Source organism: Xenopus tropicalis, chromosome 7, assembly GCF_000004195.4.
Source record: "Xenopus tropicalis strain Nigerian chromosome 7, UCB_Xtro_10.0, whole genome shotgun sequence".
NCBI lineage: Eukaryota > Metazoa > Chordata > Amphibia > Anura > Pipidae > Xenopus > Xenopus tropicalis.
Window position 1 is genome coordinate 92,138,423 of NC_030683.2, and position 18,974 is coordinate 92,157,396.

General features: G+C 37.9%; 1 protein-coding gene across 12 annotated transcripts in view; it reads left to right on the top strand.

Annotated features, from left to right (window-relative positions):
- The window catches only part of cdk11b (cyclin-dependent kinase 11B), a 29,336-nt gene that overhangs the window by 2,192 nt on the left and 8,170 nt on the right, over positions 1–18,974 (top strand). The window contains exons 1-13 of one of the 12 annotated variants that reach the window (XM_012966655.3): positions 365–425; positions 2,580–2,695; positions 3,605–3,738; positions 4,282–4,420; positions 5,916–6,073; positions 7,232–7,351; positions 9,330–9,452; positions 11,953–12,048; positions 13,787–13,957; positions 14,652–14,714; positions 17,340–17,524; positions 17,913–18,003; positions 18,183–18,304. In XM_012966655.3, the coding sequence (XP_012822109.1) occupies positions 2,640–2,695; positions 3,605–3,738; positions 4,282–4,420; positions 5,916–6,073; positions 7,232–7,351; positions 9,330–9,452; positions 11,953–12,048; positions 13,787–13,957; positions 14,652–14,714; positions 17,340–17,524; positions 17,913–18,003; positions 18,183–18,304 (1,458 nt within the window). In that variant the 5' untranslated portion in view covers positions 365–425; positions 2,580–2,639. 12 annotated transcript variants of the gene reach the window in all.

Below are 18,974 nucleotides of genomic sequence, written 5' to 3' on the forward strand. Positions count from 1 at the left end.
CTCTCTGCTTTAGCAATGCAGCCCCTCTCAGTCCGCTTCAACACTAATTTTCTAAGCATGGGGGCAGCATTGGGAAGGGCTGGGGCAGCCCCTTGCTGCAAGGATTTTCTCTGAGACACACAGTGTCGGACTGAGATGGCAGGGGCCCACCAGAAAACCCTGGACAATGTGCCCACTCTCAAAACTTTAATTCCTCCTCTCCTCCCTCAAACTCTTTATTCTCATAGTCTCTTTTCTCTAAATACTATACTCTATTCTTCTATCTATCAATCTTCCTTGTTTCCATACAGAAATAGGGAATGACCATGAAATAGGCTAAATAGATAGAAGCAAGAGGGCCCACTGACACCTGGGCCCACCAGGAGTTTTCCTGGTATCCTGGTGGGCCAGTCCGACACTGGACACAAAGGCATCTGTGAAGTCAGGTACTGATGTTGGGCACTGGGGTATGGGTTGCATTAAGTGTCTAATTCATTCCAAAGGAGTTTGATGGGGTTTTGGGCTCTGTGTAGACCATTCAAATTATTTCACAGCAGACTTAGTAATGCATAAGGGTTATATATGCTTTCCTTGGGAAGGAGTACAGCAGCACTACTGCTTCATATCTGAGGTGTTTTTTTTTTGTTGTGTTTTTGATTTTTTAGTAGTTTTTTATTAAAAAGAAACATTACAATAACGTTTACAGTGCCAGTAATGTTACATCAAAACATTGAGTTGTTCGACATATGATAGTCTTCCATAGAGATAATAATTAACAAATTGTGAAGTGCAAATGGGCTGTATACAACATGTGATCTGGACACCGCTCCACGTCATGTGTATAAAGGCCCCTTTGGTTTGCCAACATCGAGTACATAGATCAGGAGTATCGGGGTTAATATTGTGTAGCCTAACTGGAATATAAGGGCTCTGGCACACGGGGAGATGAGTCGCCTGCGGATTGTGAAGAATGTTTAAGGAAATACCATCATCATGTTCATTTTAAAAAACCAATAACTAAAATAATAAAAACCATATAGATCTGACACATTATTCATATCCTGTTTCAGTGTGTGTTTATTGGGGCATGTTTGTTATCAGCATAAGGTTTAGAGCAAACGCAATATACACTATTGGAGAAAATATAAGTACCTCTCCTGTTATTCAAATGAATAGAAATAATGACAAGTGTTTTTTGGCCCAAAAAAGCACATTTGTGTATGTTTGGGTTTAAAACTCTTTGTCAAAGCCATTTGTGTTTTTGTTTTTTTTTTGTGTTTTTTGATTTTTTTAGTAGTTTTTTTATTAAAAAGAAACATTACAATAACGTTTACAGTGCCAGTAATGTTACATCAAAACATTGAGTTGTTCGACATATGATAGTCTTCCATAGAGATAATAATTAACAAATTGTGAAGTGCAAATGGGCTGTATACAACATGTGATCTGGACACCGCTCCACGTCATGTGTATAAAGGCCCCTTTGGTTTGCCAACATCAAGTACATAGATCAGGAGTATCGGGGTTAATATTGTGTAGCCTAACTGGAATATAAGGGCTCTGGCACACGGGGAGATGAGTCGCCTGCGGCTAATCTCCCCGAAATGCCATCCCACCGGCGAGAGTGTAAATTGCTGGTGGGATGGCATACGCGGCGCCGTGATTTCCACCGAAATCACAAAAGTTTCCTCTCAAGGTAACTTCCGCAATTTTTCTGGTGCAGGCACAGGTAGGAGCGTATGTCGGTATTTTCACCAAACGCAACGTCTGACATTAGCCTAATTGTTAACCAGGGCAGATGCTATGATGTCACTAAGCTCCTCAGTACACCCCTTTCTACTGAAAATTTTGTTTAAGGAAATTGCTTGGCTGTATACTGGACATTATGCACCTGTAATTAAGGTGTATAGCTGAAAAAGCCAAACCTATTAATTAAATGGCTGTCTACATACTTTTGGCCAGGTTGTGTACTTTACAGTACTGCATTATGGATTGTGAAGAATGTTTAAGGAAATACCATCATCATGTTCATTTTAAAAAACCAATAACTAAAATAATAAAAACCATATAGATCTGACACACTATTCATATCCTGTTTCAGTGTGTGTTTATTGGGGCATGTTGTTATCAGCATAAGGTTTAGAGCAAACACAATATACACTATTGGAGAAAATATAAGTACCTCTCCTGTTATTCAAATGAATAAATGATGACAGGTGTTTTTTGGCCCAAAAAAGCACATTTGTATATGTTTGGGTTTAAAACTCTTTATTAAAGCCATTTGTGTCACCATGTTCACGTGAAGGACAAGAAACATTGATAGATATCAGTTATTTCTCTACTAGTGGAGAAATGATGCATCTGTACATGTACATTATGTCAGTGGTGCATATTAATGAGCTGCCAACAAAGCCCTGCCTAAAATAGGTAATTTTCAACTAAATGCTGCACGTTTTATATTTTTTTTCTTTTTAACAAAAGACTGCTTAGGGAAAAAAACCATGAAGATATGGTAATTGCTTGCCATAAACATCCCATTATTTATTTCTTAATGTTTACAAAAGTTTGTTCTGTCATTAAAAGTTTCTCTGCTTTTGTAGGCTGATGATCGTGATTCTAAAAGAGATTCTCTTGAAGAGGGCGAGCTAAGAGATCAAAGGATGGAAATCACAATAAGAAATTCCCCTTACAGAAGGGAGGATTCAGTAGAAGATAGGTAAAAACAGATGCTGATATGCACGGTCATGGGAAAGAATGGAAAGAAACACTTCTTTTTTTTTTGTTTTCTGATTTTTGATACATCTATATTCCTGGCACACCATCAGGAATGCTAATATGAAATTGGCTCTTTTGAGACTTATTTTAAACACTTTTAATCCTAATACATTGTCTACTTTATTGGCAAAATCTAACTGCAATATTTCAAATATATTTAATTTTAAATATATGTTTACACTGTATGTTTGCGATGGGCAAAGCATATATTTGTAGAAATTGGTGGTCCTCAACCTGTGGCTCGCTAGCAACATTTCTTTGCCGCCCCCAAAGCAACTGCTAATTTAAAAATTCCAGGTTTGGAGGAAAGTTTTGGAGGTATAAAGACATTATTCTAAGGGTTAAGAACCCTTGGCATAGATGAATGCTTGGCTTGTAATTGCCATGATCATTTTTGGAAAAATGCCGGGGTCAAAGCATCCATTTCACATTGGCTGCTGATATTAATTTTGGTTTGCCATAAGCTAGCATTGTTGGGCTTCAGTGTTCCCAGGGCATAGGGCAATATATCTTCCAGTCAACAGATTTGGAGGCCCTGCATGTATAAAACCATATTCATTGCTGCAGTTTCATTTGGAAGTGCTTATCCATACAGTAGAGATCAGTAAACCAATTTTGTGGGGTTTTTTTTTTCCAAAAATAACCTTTTTCACTATTTACCATTGCTTATTTTAAAAGTGTACAAAAAATTAACATCCTTCTTACATGAGAACTTCTTCCCTTGGGTCTCTACCCCAATATAGTTAATGTTTCCAAGACCCTTTGCACCTTGCTCTTGTCTGTCAGTAGGTTACTTTCTAAATAAGTCATGACAGGGAATGGTGTGTCTGACGCTTAGTTAATCTTGCAGAGGAGAGGAAGATGACTCCTTGGCAATTAAACCTCCACAGCAGATTTTACGGAAGGAAAAATCACATCACAGAAAAGATGAAAAGAGAAAGGAGAAACGCAGACACCGTAGCCACTCAGCTGAAGGACCTACAGGTGTTGAATTGTTTATTTGCACTTTTGTATTTAACATGTATGAGGATGTTAATTACCAGACCCCATAGCAAAATGCCAGGATTAAAAGCAAACTTTGCCGAGGACAGTCATATCCCTGGACATGGTTCTTTTGTACTGTGTTGAAAATAATCAAATTATTACACTTGTCAAAGATGTATTTTTAAAGATAGCTAGCATGATAGCGGCTATAACAGCTTCTCTATGGACATGGATAAGACAAGGATGTGTGTGAGATATTAGTGTTTTATCTAGAATTAAATATTGATTGTATATATACTGCACTTAAGACATACAGATATCTGCTCTTTTTAACTGATAGCATTCTAGACCCCTTGTGACATTTAGTATGTAATATACGCCCTTACAAATGAATTAAATGTTTGCTTATTTCTTTTAACACTGATTTGTAAAACATTGCAAAAGGCACAACAAGCAGAAAAGATAAACATTTTAAATACTTACAATAAAGCTTCCGCGTGGGGGCATGGACACATTTTGACTAACACAAATATTGATTGTTAGGCAAACATGTTCGTGTGAAGGACAAAGACAGAGAGCATGAGAGGAGAAAGAGGCGCAGAGAGGAGCAAGACAAAGCTCGTCGTGAGTGGGAGAGACAGAAAAGGAGAGAGATGGCAAGAGAACATTCAAGAAGAGAAAGGTAATTATTAGATGTACTTGTATACCCATTTTAACTGTGATGGTAGAAAATATGTGGGTGGTCCAGTCCATAACATTTAAAAATTAATGCAGTTAAAAAAAACTGATTGTGCTACCCTATACCGGTATGGTCTGGGCAAATACAACTTTCACCCATTTCTGAAAGTGACCCAGTTTCTTGCATTTCACAGATGTTGCAGCCAACACATGTTCTATTTTGTAAAACATGTAAAGCAGACAGGTTATGTTGTTTCAAACTGCTCCTGCCTTAAAAAAAAGGTGTATTCAATTTTTTTCTGGAGTATTGTAATCATTTAGAAATATGGAATGTCTCTAGGAAAACAGTGCTTTTGGGGCTAATGTCATTTGCAGGCTTTTCTTTCCTGTTTTCTGCATAACTAGGATCTACTTTTAGGCAGCTGTGGAGCATTGTACTCAAATCTTTATTGCCTCTTAATCCAATCCTCCAAAGCTGCCTAAACGTAGATCCTTGTTATACAGAAAACAGGAAAGAAAAGTCTGCAAATGGCACTGTTTCCCTAGAGACATTCCATATTTGGTTTGTCTCTGTACTCAAATCTTTATTGCCTCTTAATGCAGAGACTGGTCCTGTTACTATAGCATTCATAACAGGTTCTGCATGTGCATATAAGAACAAACCAGTCACTCATTGTTATGAGTGATAACAAAACAATTGACATGGATGTATCATCCTATAGCATGCTTGACTCAATAATAGTACTGTGCAAATTTTAATTATTAAAAGGGGTGAACCCAAATATAAAGTTTTATATAGGGTTAACTGCAAATGTATTCATTATTTCTCAATGTAATTGCTGTTGTAAGCAGTTCCAATCTGTGCTTTGATAGTCCTTGGACAGCTGTAGCATCAGTCTGCTGTCCAGACTTTAATCCTCATAGTGGTACTACTTTGCAGGTCTTTTATCACAGGACATGCAGAGAACAGAAGAGAGCAATACATTGGGGTTACTGGAGTTTTTGCTCCAGGAGCTCTCTTTTTCCACACTGATTCAGTGGTACACATAGTCAAAACAAACAGTCCAGAGCATAGCAAGGCATAGACACATACTGTTTTCAGTGGCAATTACATTTACACCAGCATACAATTTAGAGAGAACATTAGACATGAGCTAGAATGTTTCTCTTTAGATTGACCCAGCAGTTTAGCATTAGTGCCACCTAATGTTTAGTACTGGTAATTGGCAATTAACATTTTAAAAGCACACATTTTTTAAAGGGACAGTATTCCCCTCTAACTCTAACTTCTGTAACTAAAATAGTAGATAAAAGTATGTTCAGCCTAAGCTCTATTCAATAAACTTGTGCTGAAAAAGGGGAAGTACTGCCCCTTTATATATTTTTTTTATTAATAACATTTCAAGATTTCACATTTTGTGACACTTGGACAGTACAAATGTTTTAAACTGTTTTTATTTCTCTTTCAAAATAATGTGACCTTAAATATGGAATTTTAGGGGGCACTTTAATGTTTGCAGGGACCGTCTGGAACAGTTGGAGCGTAAGCGTGAACGAGAAAGGAAAATGAGGGAACAGCAGAAAGAACAAAGGGAGTTGAAAGAGAGAGAAAGGAGAGCTGAGGAGAGGCGCAAAGAACGAGACCTCAAAAGAGAAGGTACCCAGTCCCATAAGTTTCTCTTTTTTCATTTCTTGCATTGTCTTGCTGATTTTGTCAAGGACTAAATCCTACTGATTATGTATGCGTGTGCCTTTTTCCTTCTAGAAAATATATTATTACATTAAGTTTTTTTTTTAACTTGAATTTTTATTGATTTTCAAAAACAAGTTCCATGTTCAGAATTAATTTCATTCAGTAACATGACATATTGTATCATAAGCAATTCACAATAATACAGGCTAACATGATAAGCAAAGATAAAAACAAAAAAAAAAAGGAGAAAGGGGGAAAATGTAAAGAAAGGTAACTTCATCTTGTCTAAAATGATCCATGATCTTTAAGCGTGACTTCTTACCAGGATTTAATTAATGCTCTGAGTATTATTTAAGCATTCAATTTTACCTTTAAAGTAAAGATGTGCAGAGCTTTCTTTAAAAAATGCAACGCCCCTAAAACGATACAATTATGTGAATATTTCAAAGTGCTTTTTTAGTTTAGATAAAAGGGAGGTAATTTACTATGGCCCTGTAACAAAATTGTGCCACATGCAAAGCAGCCCTGTTTCTACTGTGCAAGTTGATGGGCACCTATGTTTCAAGATGGATCTTGGTCTTACCTGCATCTGCAGGAAGCAACGTCGGAAAACCAGAGCAATGCGAAGGCCTTTTTCACTGTCAACTCCTATTGTTGCCACTGGAAAGGCATTTCGGAGTGTCACCATCTCCTAAGGTCAACCTCATCGTGCCACTCTGGCAAGATCTGAAACATGAAGTACATGCTAGATAGCCAAAGAATTTACAGACCTGTAAATTGGCAGCTTTCTTTAATGGGTGTGCTATTGTGTGATCACTCATTTTTTCTTGAAATGGTCCACATCTTACAAGTCTGCCATGGCTATGTAGACATCATGTGTCATCCTCTGTTGCAAGGTTCTTAACGCCAGATTTCAGGCAAGTAGTTTGTACAGCAACATATCTTTGATAAGAGCTGGCCTGTTGGGGCCTCTGCTGAGAGTAATGTAACATTTCCTAATTGCTTGTTTAGCAATGAAAATGCATTGCTGGCATTTCATTATATAATAAGAATAACAGGAAGGTAATAAAATCAAAGCCTGTCTTGCACTTGTCAGTTTAGTATACCAACCTATACTTCCAGGGCTCCCAGGATCTGTGCTTCCTATGCACTGGAAGCCAGGGCTCTTGCAAGAGAGTGAGAAAATGCAGTACAGTGCACACTATGCAGATGCAAGGATGCTTGTAGAGTTTAGCACTCAAAGTAAGTTTTGCCTTTTCAACCTGTTTTCATGGCAATAACCTTGTAGCAATCCTGTACTGCAATGGAACCATTGTTGCCAGATGAGCTGCCATGAACACACTCATTTGGCAAAAACGAGCCATTATCAGCAACTGAGCAATGTCTTCTTTTTGAAACAAGATGAGCTATAACAAGCTGTTTTTGTTTCCAGTTTTTTGCTTTTGATATTTGTCTAACTTGCAATAGAATTTGTGGTTCCGACATAAATGTGCTACCATACAGATGATGTGAGTTGCATGTTAATGGGGCTGCCCTTTATCAATGCCACACTATACATTTACTGTATCGGTAACACACTGAACCAAGAAGTAATTCTTCCAGGAACATAGCCCAATACTGGCAAGTGAGCTATTCTGCTACTGTACTACTGCTATAAAAGCAAACAAGGCCATTCTTTATTCATCCTTTTGAGGGTTACAAATCACAAAAACAGAATAAAATCAATGATCAAGTCACCACCATGCAACATACTGTTATCTCTAATATGCACAATACTTCCTATTAGTATGATTTTCTTTGAAGGTATCCACCTATATATATTTAGTTTACTATATAGGCAATGATTTAAATGCATGCATTGACAATCTGTTTTCTTTCCCAAGCTAACAAGAAATCTTGATTGACTTGACAAAAAAATGTAACCATTGGCCAGGTTATAATGCAAAATTCTAGAATAGATAACTTTCACAAGCAAAAACTCCAGTAATACATGGTCGGTATGATGTTTCATGATTATCATGGGACATGTGTTTAGTTTAACAGGCAATAGGGAACCATTTGTCAGAACATTTTTTTATTTATTTATTTATTTTTTTTTACTTGGAAGAAAAGTCAAACTGTGGCCATAGTGTTGATATATGTATAAACAGAACAAAAAATTTGTTCAAACAAACAAATTTGTTCCTGGATTCAGGAAAAATGTGTACAAAAATAGTACTGCATTCAACAGGCTCAGTTGGAGTAACTGATTTTAATAAACAAAAGAAATTCCAATGTTTCAATCACATCACTGTGATATTTTTATTTCTGCCAAACATTGCAGTTGTTAATGTTAATCCCAGATCTAAGTGGGCAGGAGGGGGAGGCATGTCTGGCTACAACTGGACATAGTGAGCCAGATCTAGAAAAGAAAGTAGCATTCTTTGTGTTAAAGGGGATCTCCACCCAAAAACAGATTAATGGCTAATAAAACAAAGTGCCTCTCCCAGAGGCACCACAAAGAGCTCTGCCTTCTTTCTTAGATCTGGCTCATCATTTATAATCCGTTATAATTAGTGCTTGGTCTAATGAGTCATTACATTTGTATATTATGAGAAATAAAGTATGCAGGGAAGGATTTGTTACTTTTGGCATCACACTACCCCAGTGTACCTTGACCTGAATTAAAGAACTCAGCCTGTGGACTTGTGCCTTTATATGGCTATGGAAATCCTCTGTAACTACTAATGTATTTATATTTGCACAGGGGGTGCACAACTGTACAATAGCTTTTCATTTTCTTATCTTCATTTTCTGTGACTGTCTTCTTTATGTTGAATGAATGAATGAAGTTGTGATCCAGAGCCTGCTGAACAGGTAGATAAATGTTAAAGGCGAAGAAAGTCATTTTGGTATTTTAGTGCCAATAGATTATCCACATTAGTGCCACCTAGAACAATACATTTATTCTGCAGAAAGCTTTACCATACCTGAGTTAAGAGCCATAGAAGCTCCCTCTGTTTGTTTAAGATAGCAGCTACCATTTGAGCTTGGCCACAGATCTCTTGACTTCTAATATCCTTTTGTTTTAAAGCGAAAACAAGTTATAGTGGCCTTGTAAAGGGCAACAAAGCTTCCTTGTAATAGGATATATTTTCCTTTGTCTAGTGTTTTACAGTCCTGTTTTTCCACTGTTTCACCAGACTTTGTTTCTTTTTATTGATTTTTTTTTATTCACTAGCAGCTGCACATCACAGAACAGCCAGGGAAGAGCATGGTGAAAAAAACAAAGCAGCTATTCGTAGTCGAAGTCCCATAAGGCAGCAACGAGAGAGATTAGTTGCAGGAGATGTTAAGAAGCAAGGTGAGCAAAAGTCTCTTTGTCTGTGGTTTTTATTCTGGTTTTTGAATGGTGTTAGGTGATAGCTACATCAGAAGGAAATAGGGTGACAAACATGTACCCATTATTTTATTGCTTTTATCCTTTCTCCCGAATACACGAGGGGTTGTTTACAATTTTTTCCAGGGGAATGGCTATGCTGTGCATGTCAAACAGTGTCAGGGAACGCAGACCAGCTTTGTCCTTGCCATAGTACAGGCAGTAAGGACAGAGCCCAGCCGTAGCCTGGGTTCTCCTGTGCTCCCTAACTTGCATGTCTGAATAATACCTATGTGCCTCTTCCTGCCTTCCCATCATGAATAGTGCTGACAAACACAGTCTGTACTGTGGGCAGCCCCCTAAATGCCTTTTTAGGCATTTAGACATTTAGACATTGACGTAACCTATTACATCACGTAATAGGTTACGTCAATGTCTTCATATAGCAGGGGTGGGCAAACTACAGCCCGCGGGCCACATCCGGCCCGTTGGCCTTTTTAATCCGGCCCACCGACTCCGGGTGCCTTTAAATAATTTCTGGGCCCTGATTGGTTGCGATTTGTGCGTGCTCGTGCACAGGGGGCGCAACCATAAAAAAGGATGCAGCGGGGAGCCGGGGAACAGACGCAGTGGAACGATGGAGGGAGCTGCAGGTCGGAGAGATGGAGGATGCTGGTGGGGGGGGGAGCTGGTGGGAGGACGTTGGCCCGGCCTGGCCCGCCTGTGAGTAAATGTGGCCCCCGAGCCAAAAATTTTGCCCACCCCTGTCATATAGCCTATCACCTGTGTGGTCTGTTTCTAATGGCATTGTTTAGGTGGCTATGCAGTCATCCGTTTTCTTAGTACTGGTATGGGTACCTGTTATCTAGAATGCTCAGGGTTTTTTTTAAAGAAAAATCTTTGTTAATTGGATCGCCATACATTAAGTCTTCTAAAAATCATTTAAACATTAAATAAAAAGGGGCATCACCACTTTAAATGAAGAAACCTGGGCAGATATACTCGACACAATCTTTGATAATCTAGTATCATCCAGTGACAGAGTAAATTCAATTCAAGTTCCTACACAAGGCCTATCTCACACCAGGTAGCCTCCATAAAATCTAATACTAATTTGTATAGTGGGAGGGCTTGGTTTATAAGTTACTTCCAAAAAGATTTATTTGAGGGAGTTAGAGTCTTTCCATTTAATGGTAATGCCTTTTCTGGCATATACTAGTAGAATAGATATTAATGTGTTCTCCCTGCTCTAGTTCAGTCCAGATCTTGTACCTGGTTGAGCAGAGTAACTTATGGGTCCAAGGGAATCAGGAGGTTCAAGACCTCAGTTATAAACTGTGTCACAGAAGACCAATAGTGCTTTAATTTGGCACGTACCATATGTATAAAGTGTACTGGATTTTGATGGCACCTGGGACATTCATTAAAATCTCCTTAACATACAGTAATGAATGTCCCAGGTGCCATCAAAATCCAGTACACTTTATACATATGGTACGTGCCAAATTAAAGCACTATTGGTCTTTTGTGACACAGTTTATAACTGAGGTCTTGAACCTCCCGATTCCCTTGGACCCATAAGTTACTCTGCTCAACCAGGTACAAGATCTGGACTGAACTAGAGCAGGGAGAACGCATTAATATCTATTCTACTAGTATATGCCAGAAAAGGCATTACCTTTAAATGGAAAGACTCTAACTCCCCCAAATAAATCCTTTTGGAAGTTATTTATAAACCAAGCCCTCCCACTATACAAATTAGTATACATCAGAAGAGGCTGTCCAGATAAATTTTCAAAAGTTTGGTCACCATGGATAAACCAGGCTATCTAAATTATATATATCCTAGCAGTGAAGAAGCACTGCTAGTAGGAAATACCTCCCCCCAATCAGAATAAGCTAACTTCGCTATGACCCCCATAAAGTAAGACACTTGCACCACAACTGCTATAGGAAAAAAGTACTTTATTCAACTGTACAGAAATAACATACTTTGTTTGTTTTGATGTTTGTTCATTTTATTTTGGAAAACTGAAAGCGCAACAGTAGTATTCCTACACAATACAATGCATACGAAAATTGCATGTCTTACAGTGGAGCAGAATACTTGTGTTTTCTGCTCCACTGTAAGACATGCAATTTTTGTATGCATTGTATTGTGTAGGAATACTACTGTTGCGCTTCAACACTGAATACCTCAATAAATCAAATTCTTAAAGAAAAAAAAATTAAATAAACCCAATAGAATTATTTTGCCTCTAATAAGGATTAATTATAGCTGTGATCAAGTACAAGGCACTGTTTTATTATTTTTTTATTAGTCTCCATGGGAAATACCCTTAGTTGGATTTTGCACATTTATAGAGCCTGGTGTTTGATATCTTTAATTAGTAATGTGTCTAACCTGACTCTAGCTAGTAATGGATAACCGTTAATGCTGTGATGGATAACAACTAACGCTGCTGTGTTTTGGTTTTTTTTTTAGGAAAAGATGAAAGGCTAGACACACGAACAATTTTTTCAGATTTGCAAGATGTCAGTGACAGTGAAAGGAAAACATCTTCTGCTGAATCTTCCTCAGGTATCCTTTTTTAAAAATCATATATATGAGTGATAATGTATTCCTAGGTCCACTCATCAAAAATGGCACTATGAGTGTACCCATGAATGCTCTGGTTCCATTGTGGTGGCACATCTGGCTGAAAACCTCTTTGCCTCCCCCCATGCTGGCTGTTCCTCAATGCTTCCTTTGTTCCAGCAGTACAGTTCTTCAGAATCTAATTCTACATGACAACAGCCAAAATAAAGGGATCATATGAAGGATACAGCTTATATGAAAGTAATTCCCAGGCAGATGTGGTTCAATCGCATCATGGTTACAGTCATGTGCTTGACCAGCTCACATTTGCCAATGTATTGCCAAAGATGAATAGTGGAGGAGGCTTTAAAAATTATCAGATTGGCATATTTGGTGTGGGTTAGTGTTACAAAGACTGCCCAGTTTGCTTATGTTTATTAAGCTGCATTGGTTTATTGGTAAAAGTCATGGAAGTTTTAGATAAAAACTAAAGCTGCTATAGAATCATGGCATAACAATGTAGCCTTTATTAGTGTAGTGTCATTAGTGTATCAGCATTAGATCATTATTTAAAAAGATTCTGCCTTGTGGGGCCTTACCCTAAAGCAGTGCTGTCCAACTTCTGTGGTACAGAGGGCCGAAATTTTTCTGGCCCTACATGCTGGAGGGCCTATAATAGAAGCCAGTTTTGACCACTCCCTTTTTTTAAACCGCACTCCCTTCAATCCACACCCATATTATCACAAGTTTTTAAGACCATATCCACATGGTGGGATGCGCAGGAAAACCCCAAATGGTTGGTGCTCACTGTAGGGATATCACCCTTCATTTAAATGTGAAAGAATTATATTGTATTAAGACACACCCTTAAATCCATATGACTTCTCCTTCCCTGTGGATAGCACAGCAACCCCCAGCATATAATTACACACCTTAGGGACCATGTAATAACCTAATGCTAATTTTCTAATGCTAACAAACCCCAGAACAAACCCCTGCCAGGTTCATCTTCCACAGGCAGCATATGGCAGGCAGAGTAAGACACACATAGGCAGGGCAGGGCCTTTAGGCCGAATGGATAGCCCTTCTCTGCTAATGGGCTAATAGCCCTGCTGGTGCCATCCTGAATTTTAAGTGAATATGTAAATGGGCAAAACTGCCTATACTGCCTCCCTTTACTTTAGGGTGGCTTCAGGCATTTCTCTACCAGCTAAAATACAATGTTGAAAAACTGACCCATGTGCTGTTAGCCTGGTTTAGTTTGTATGGTAAAGGATATATATATATATATCTGCCTACACACCAGTATTACAGCTAAAAAATAATTTTATTGATTCAAGAATAAAGTTTTACCTGGTAGTAAGTTATTTGCAATGTAAAAAGTTTGATTTTGTAATTAAAAACTACACCATAAAAATCATGACAGAATCCCAACATTGATTTTATAGTTGACCCTGAAAATGTATTCACATACATGGTTGCCGATACTGAAAATGAATATCCAAATATACATTCTAAATTTTTAATTAATGCCTCATTCATATTCATCAAAGCACTTGTGAAGTCTTGGTAGCTAAGAAGGGGCAATACCACTGTTTCCTGTGCTGCTGCATACTTAATTATCCAACCCAACATTTTATTGTGTGGAGCCCATGATTATGCTAAATGGATCTTTGATCTTTGATATGCGAACTGGCTTCTCTATGCAGTAGAATATTAATTTGGTTGCTCCTAACTACAGCAGGTACTGGGTCTGCTTCAGAGGAGGAAGAGGAATCCAGTACTGAAGAATCTGAGGAAGGAGAAGAGGAGGAGGAGGAAGAAGAAGAAGAAGAAGAAGAGGAGGATGATGATGATGAAGAGGAGGAAGAAACAGGGAGCAATTCAGAAGCAGTATCTGAACAAACAGCTGGTGAGTTCCTCACACATGAAATACAACCATGTATTTGCTCTTTAACTTCTTTGCTGCCAGTTCTTTCTCAGCAGAAAATAATGCTAGTCCCAAACAGACCCACCGCAGACAACCACTATTCAGTTGTTGTCAACCAGGGGGAGAGGAGTGTCTTTTCTAGTTGATCCACTTTTGCACACTTCTTCCTCAGAGGGCGTCTTTTTGAGTCATATTCTCAAACCTGTTTTTGTATAGAATATGGTAATATGTTCATTAAAAATTCCAGAATATTTTTAAATCAAAACTACTCACATCATAATTATTCACATCGAAATTATTCTCTAGATGAATGAGCTAACTATATCTTGAAAGGTTGGCTTATATACTCTCAAAAGTCTTTTAATAGTCAAACAGGTGAGAATTCATAAAAAAAAACAAAAAACAGCACAACTAGAATTAGGCAGCAAAGGGGAAACAATAGAACTGTAATAAGAGTAAAAGTTAAAGGGTTATAGCTGTAAGAAAAGGAGCTTCATGAGAAGGAAGTTACAAACAAAGGTTTGTCAGATTTCAGCATGATAAACAAGTGGCCGTTTTGTAATGAGCACCATTCACATGTATCATTTCACTTGCGTAAATTTATACGTTTAGTTAAAGAGGCTGAAGCTTTGTTTTATTTGTCTGATCACTAATATGCAGTTATCTTCATTTTCAGAGGAGGTCAGTGATGAAGAGATGAGCGAAGATGAGAGGGAGAATGGGAATCATGTTCCCATAGGTAAGGAAGAAGAGTTTCCTCTCTCCTGTTTTAATTCAATAAACTAATGCTTACAATTTAACAAATGAAATGCTTACATTACAGATCTTAAAGGGGTACAGCAGGTGTATTAAAATGTATGGAACAAGAGGAGATGCTTCTCCATGCTCCCACACATACATTTACCAGTTTATTATAGCTGAATATAGAGTATCTCAAAAGATATGATTGATGTAAGTGGCATGATTTTCCCAATGTATAGTCTGGGGGTGTTTAAATATCGCTGTGCAGTTAGGTCAGGTACTTTATTTGTATATTTTGTGTATTATAAGCATTGTTGTGGGGACCTTGTCCATTCTTTGTCAACACGGGGCAAATTTGCAGCTGGGTAGTAATTTATTTTACATGAAACTCCCTTTGGTTTACTGAGCCTTCTTTCTCCTTTGAATAGAAAGTTGAGAGATCAATGTTGAGAGAGAAGTATGTCATCTGGAGGCTGTTTAGAGTCTTTTTATGGATTTAAAATTAAAATTTTTACTTATTTTTTTAAATGATGCTGTACTAAAATTCCTAGAATTCTGTGACAATTGGTTAAGGTGGCCATACACGGTCAGATTTTAGTTGTCATCCGACGAACGTTCAGATATCGATTTGTTTAAATGCAATGGTCTAGCCCTACAGATAACAAATCGGAGGATGTTCTGAACATGAAATAGTTGGCAGACACCAATCATACAAAAGTGACTTCCTGGAAGTGCATTGTAGGTCCCCAAAGGATATTGTCAGATACATGCACAGATTTTGTTATTATTCAACCAAAATTTCCTAACCTGGTTCTTCGACTAAACAACTAAATTCCATGGTACTTAAATTATCAGGATGATAATTTGGAGCCCACACACAGTCCAAAAATCATTTTGTATGGTTTTATCGGTGTATGGCTAGCTTAAGCCACAGGATTGACATTCCTGATATAAAACTTTTTTTTTAACCAAAAATTGTAAGGTTATTGTTCTTGCATTGTATATTTCTTTCTGCAAGATCCATGATCTATGGCAGTCTGTCATTGTAAACCATATTAACTTATATAAATATTAAGGCTTAGCTCATGTACAGGTGGGGAGCACATGTCCGTGCAAATGAAGTTCCAGGAGAATGTTATCTTTATGTAGCGCTCTGTAGCTTGGAATGAATGACGTTACCACAGTACTTCCAGATAAACAGGCCGTATATAGAGTGATATTAATTTGTAGATAGGCACAGCCATTACTTTCACAGAAACCCCTAGTTTTACAATATCATTAGTAAGTACATAGCACTTACTAATACCTGATATGTTCCTTATTACATCAGGCTCCTGCATCATCTCTGCTGCTGTCTTTCTTCTTGTACCTCTTGCCTATAGTACATCTGCAAAAGCACCATGGCTTTTGTGGTAGTACTTACATTGTTAGTATCCTTCCTGTGGGAAAAGAGATTGATAGTATGGTTCCAGTGCTGCTCCATTTTCCCCCAACCCTCCTGGGAAGCAAAGATCTAGCTGTTTGTTTCCTTCAGTCTTTAAGACTGCAGTTTCTGCCCACACAGTTACAATTTTTTTCCCTTTCTGCATTTAACTTTAGTGCTAAGCAAAGCATAACCAATGTTTAATGTTCTGAGCCTGAACCTCAAAACAAAGGTCTAGGCTTTATCTTTTTATGCCAGGCAAATATATAGTTTTGATGAAAGTTGGTATAATGCCTCTGGTAATACTGGAGAGTATCCTTGTATACTTTAAAGTGGTTAAAAAGCTTAAAATACTTAGGTTTCTGGATCACTGCCTGTAACTGGGCCTGGACTTAATTGACAGATCTGTGGTAGAAGAATGTTTGTGTTTTCTGGTTTTGTTACAATTTTCTGGGTTGAATAACATTTTGCTTCAGACAGCTCATATATGTTTGTCTGTGTCTTAAAGAAATAGCCATGCACCCTTTTTTTGTAGTTGACCACTTAAGCTGCATTCTTTCAAATAGTTTGAAGGATACTAACAATGTAAGTAGACTTCTCAGTTCTACCACAAAAGCCATGGTGCTTTTGCAGATGTACTACAGGCAAGAGGTACAAGAGGAAAGACAGCAGCAGAGATGATGCAGGAGCCTGATGTAAAAAGGAACATATCAGGTATTAGTAAGTGCTATGTACTTACTAATGATATTGTAAAACTAGGGGCATTTTCCAACCTACTGCACAGTTTAACTGCTCAAATAATTTGAGCCTAATTAGATTAAAACTTTCCTGTCAAAGTTTATCTGTGTTAATGTTACTGCTGTTATATTATATACCAAAGCAGAAGCACTGGTTGCATTGTGTGCTGTTTCCACTGATGTCTGGGAACGTATCGTAACGGCAGCTGCCTGCAGTGCTTGGCTGAGATCCTTTCAGTGTATGGAGAAAGTGGTGGTTCTAAGCCAAGTAGTGATTTTGGGCTCCCTTGTTAGAAAAAGGATTATTCACTATGGCAGCTGGGTACACTTTAGTCTATAGAGTACAAAGGGTCCTCAAATACAGGTCCATGCCCATCACTTTTTCAGAATTAAGTAGTAAAGCATTTTTTTTGCTAATTATGCCAAGGGATGCTCGTATATATTGATTTTTAACTTTTGGAAGTTACAGAATCCAGATTTGACCATGACTCAGCAGAGAGCGAGGAAGAAGAAGAGGATGAAGAAGACATAAGAGAAGTTAGTCCACATTCAAATCCACAAACAGATGGGGAATACGTTCCAGACTCTCCAGTCATGTCACCGGTTGAGCTAAAGCAAGAACTGCCAAAATACCTTCCAGCCCTTCAGGTAAAATGAGCTCAGAATACTACTTTGAGAATTCTTTATTTTAAAGAAATTCCTATATGATCCTTCCATGGAAAAATATTATTGTTCAGGTTGTGCTTGGTGTCATTAAGGCTTTTGCATTTCCAAGCTGGAATCCACCCATGTTTCTGCACACAGACCGATGCGATGCCTGTCAGTGAACAGGCAGATAGCAAGGAACTGATAGGCTTTTTTTCCCCACCTGCACTTCTGTGCAAGCAAAGAACAACCTTGTGTGCCATTGGCTTTACTCTGAGAAGCACTTTTAATGCTGATTATAGCAGCATTTAAACCTGGTGCACAATAAAGATTAGCTGTTTTAACAAAAATATTCATTTATTTTATTCCACCTCTGTAATTTTTTTGGCAGGGCTGTCGTAGTGTGGAAGAATTCCAGTGCTTGAATCGAATTGAAGAAGGGACGTATGGTGTAGTGTACAGAGCGAAAGATCGTAAAACTGGTAGGAGTCCTTGTGTCTTACAAAACACATGATTTTTATAAACTAGTTTTCAAAATACTAATCCCACTGTACATTCAGTATTTAGTAGCAAGACATTTTGAGAGTTTTTTTCCTGTATAATCTTTTTAAAATTGATGCAGTATTTATAGCCTCGCACAATGGTCGTTATTTTTACATAGATGAAATTGTGGCTCTGAAGCGGCTGAAAATGGAAAAAGAGAAAGAGGGATTCCCTATCACTTCTCTTCGTGAGATCAATACAATCCTAAAAGCACAGCACCCAAATATTGTTACAGTGAGGGTAAGTGTCACAATTGTGTGAATCTTAGCACCTAGCAGATAAATGAATACCGTTACCTCAGTAACTGGCCAGCACAGTTTAGTATCATGGACATGACCTTGCTTTCCCTGGGTGGCAATTGTGCACATTTTGCAGCAACTCCAATGATTTTATGGTGGTTGGCCTTTAAGGAATAGCCAGTCGAAATGATAAAAGATTAGTTATGGGTACAAATTTCAGAGGGCTTATTAGATGAGCATGGAAATCAAGGCCAAGATATTCAGAGAATTCTTTTGACCAAAAGAAAATATCCTGAACAATCTAATACATAATTTTAAAGACTTATATGGACTAGTGGTAACAGAAATTATTTGATTCCATGACTTTTGTGGTTTCTGTTTAATGGACTAGACTGAGGTCTTTGGTTCAACTATCCACTGTATCCTTGTTTTTCAAAATGATGCGACTTGCAGCCCAGCTATTAAGATTTTCCTTTAGGACTTTACAAAGTATCGAGTTTCACATTTGAATTATAAAAACTTCAAAAAAGGGGTTAGTATGTACCCCTAGAAATCACTATACTATATTTTGTTTAATGCACTTTTTTGTTTGACGGCAAGCATTACATTGCGGTCTCTTATCAAGTGGGCAGTACATTGTCTTTGCCCCGTGCAAACTAGAAAACTACAAC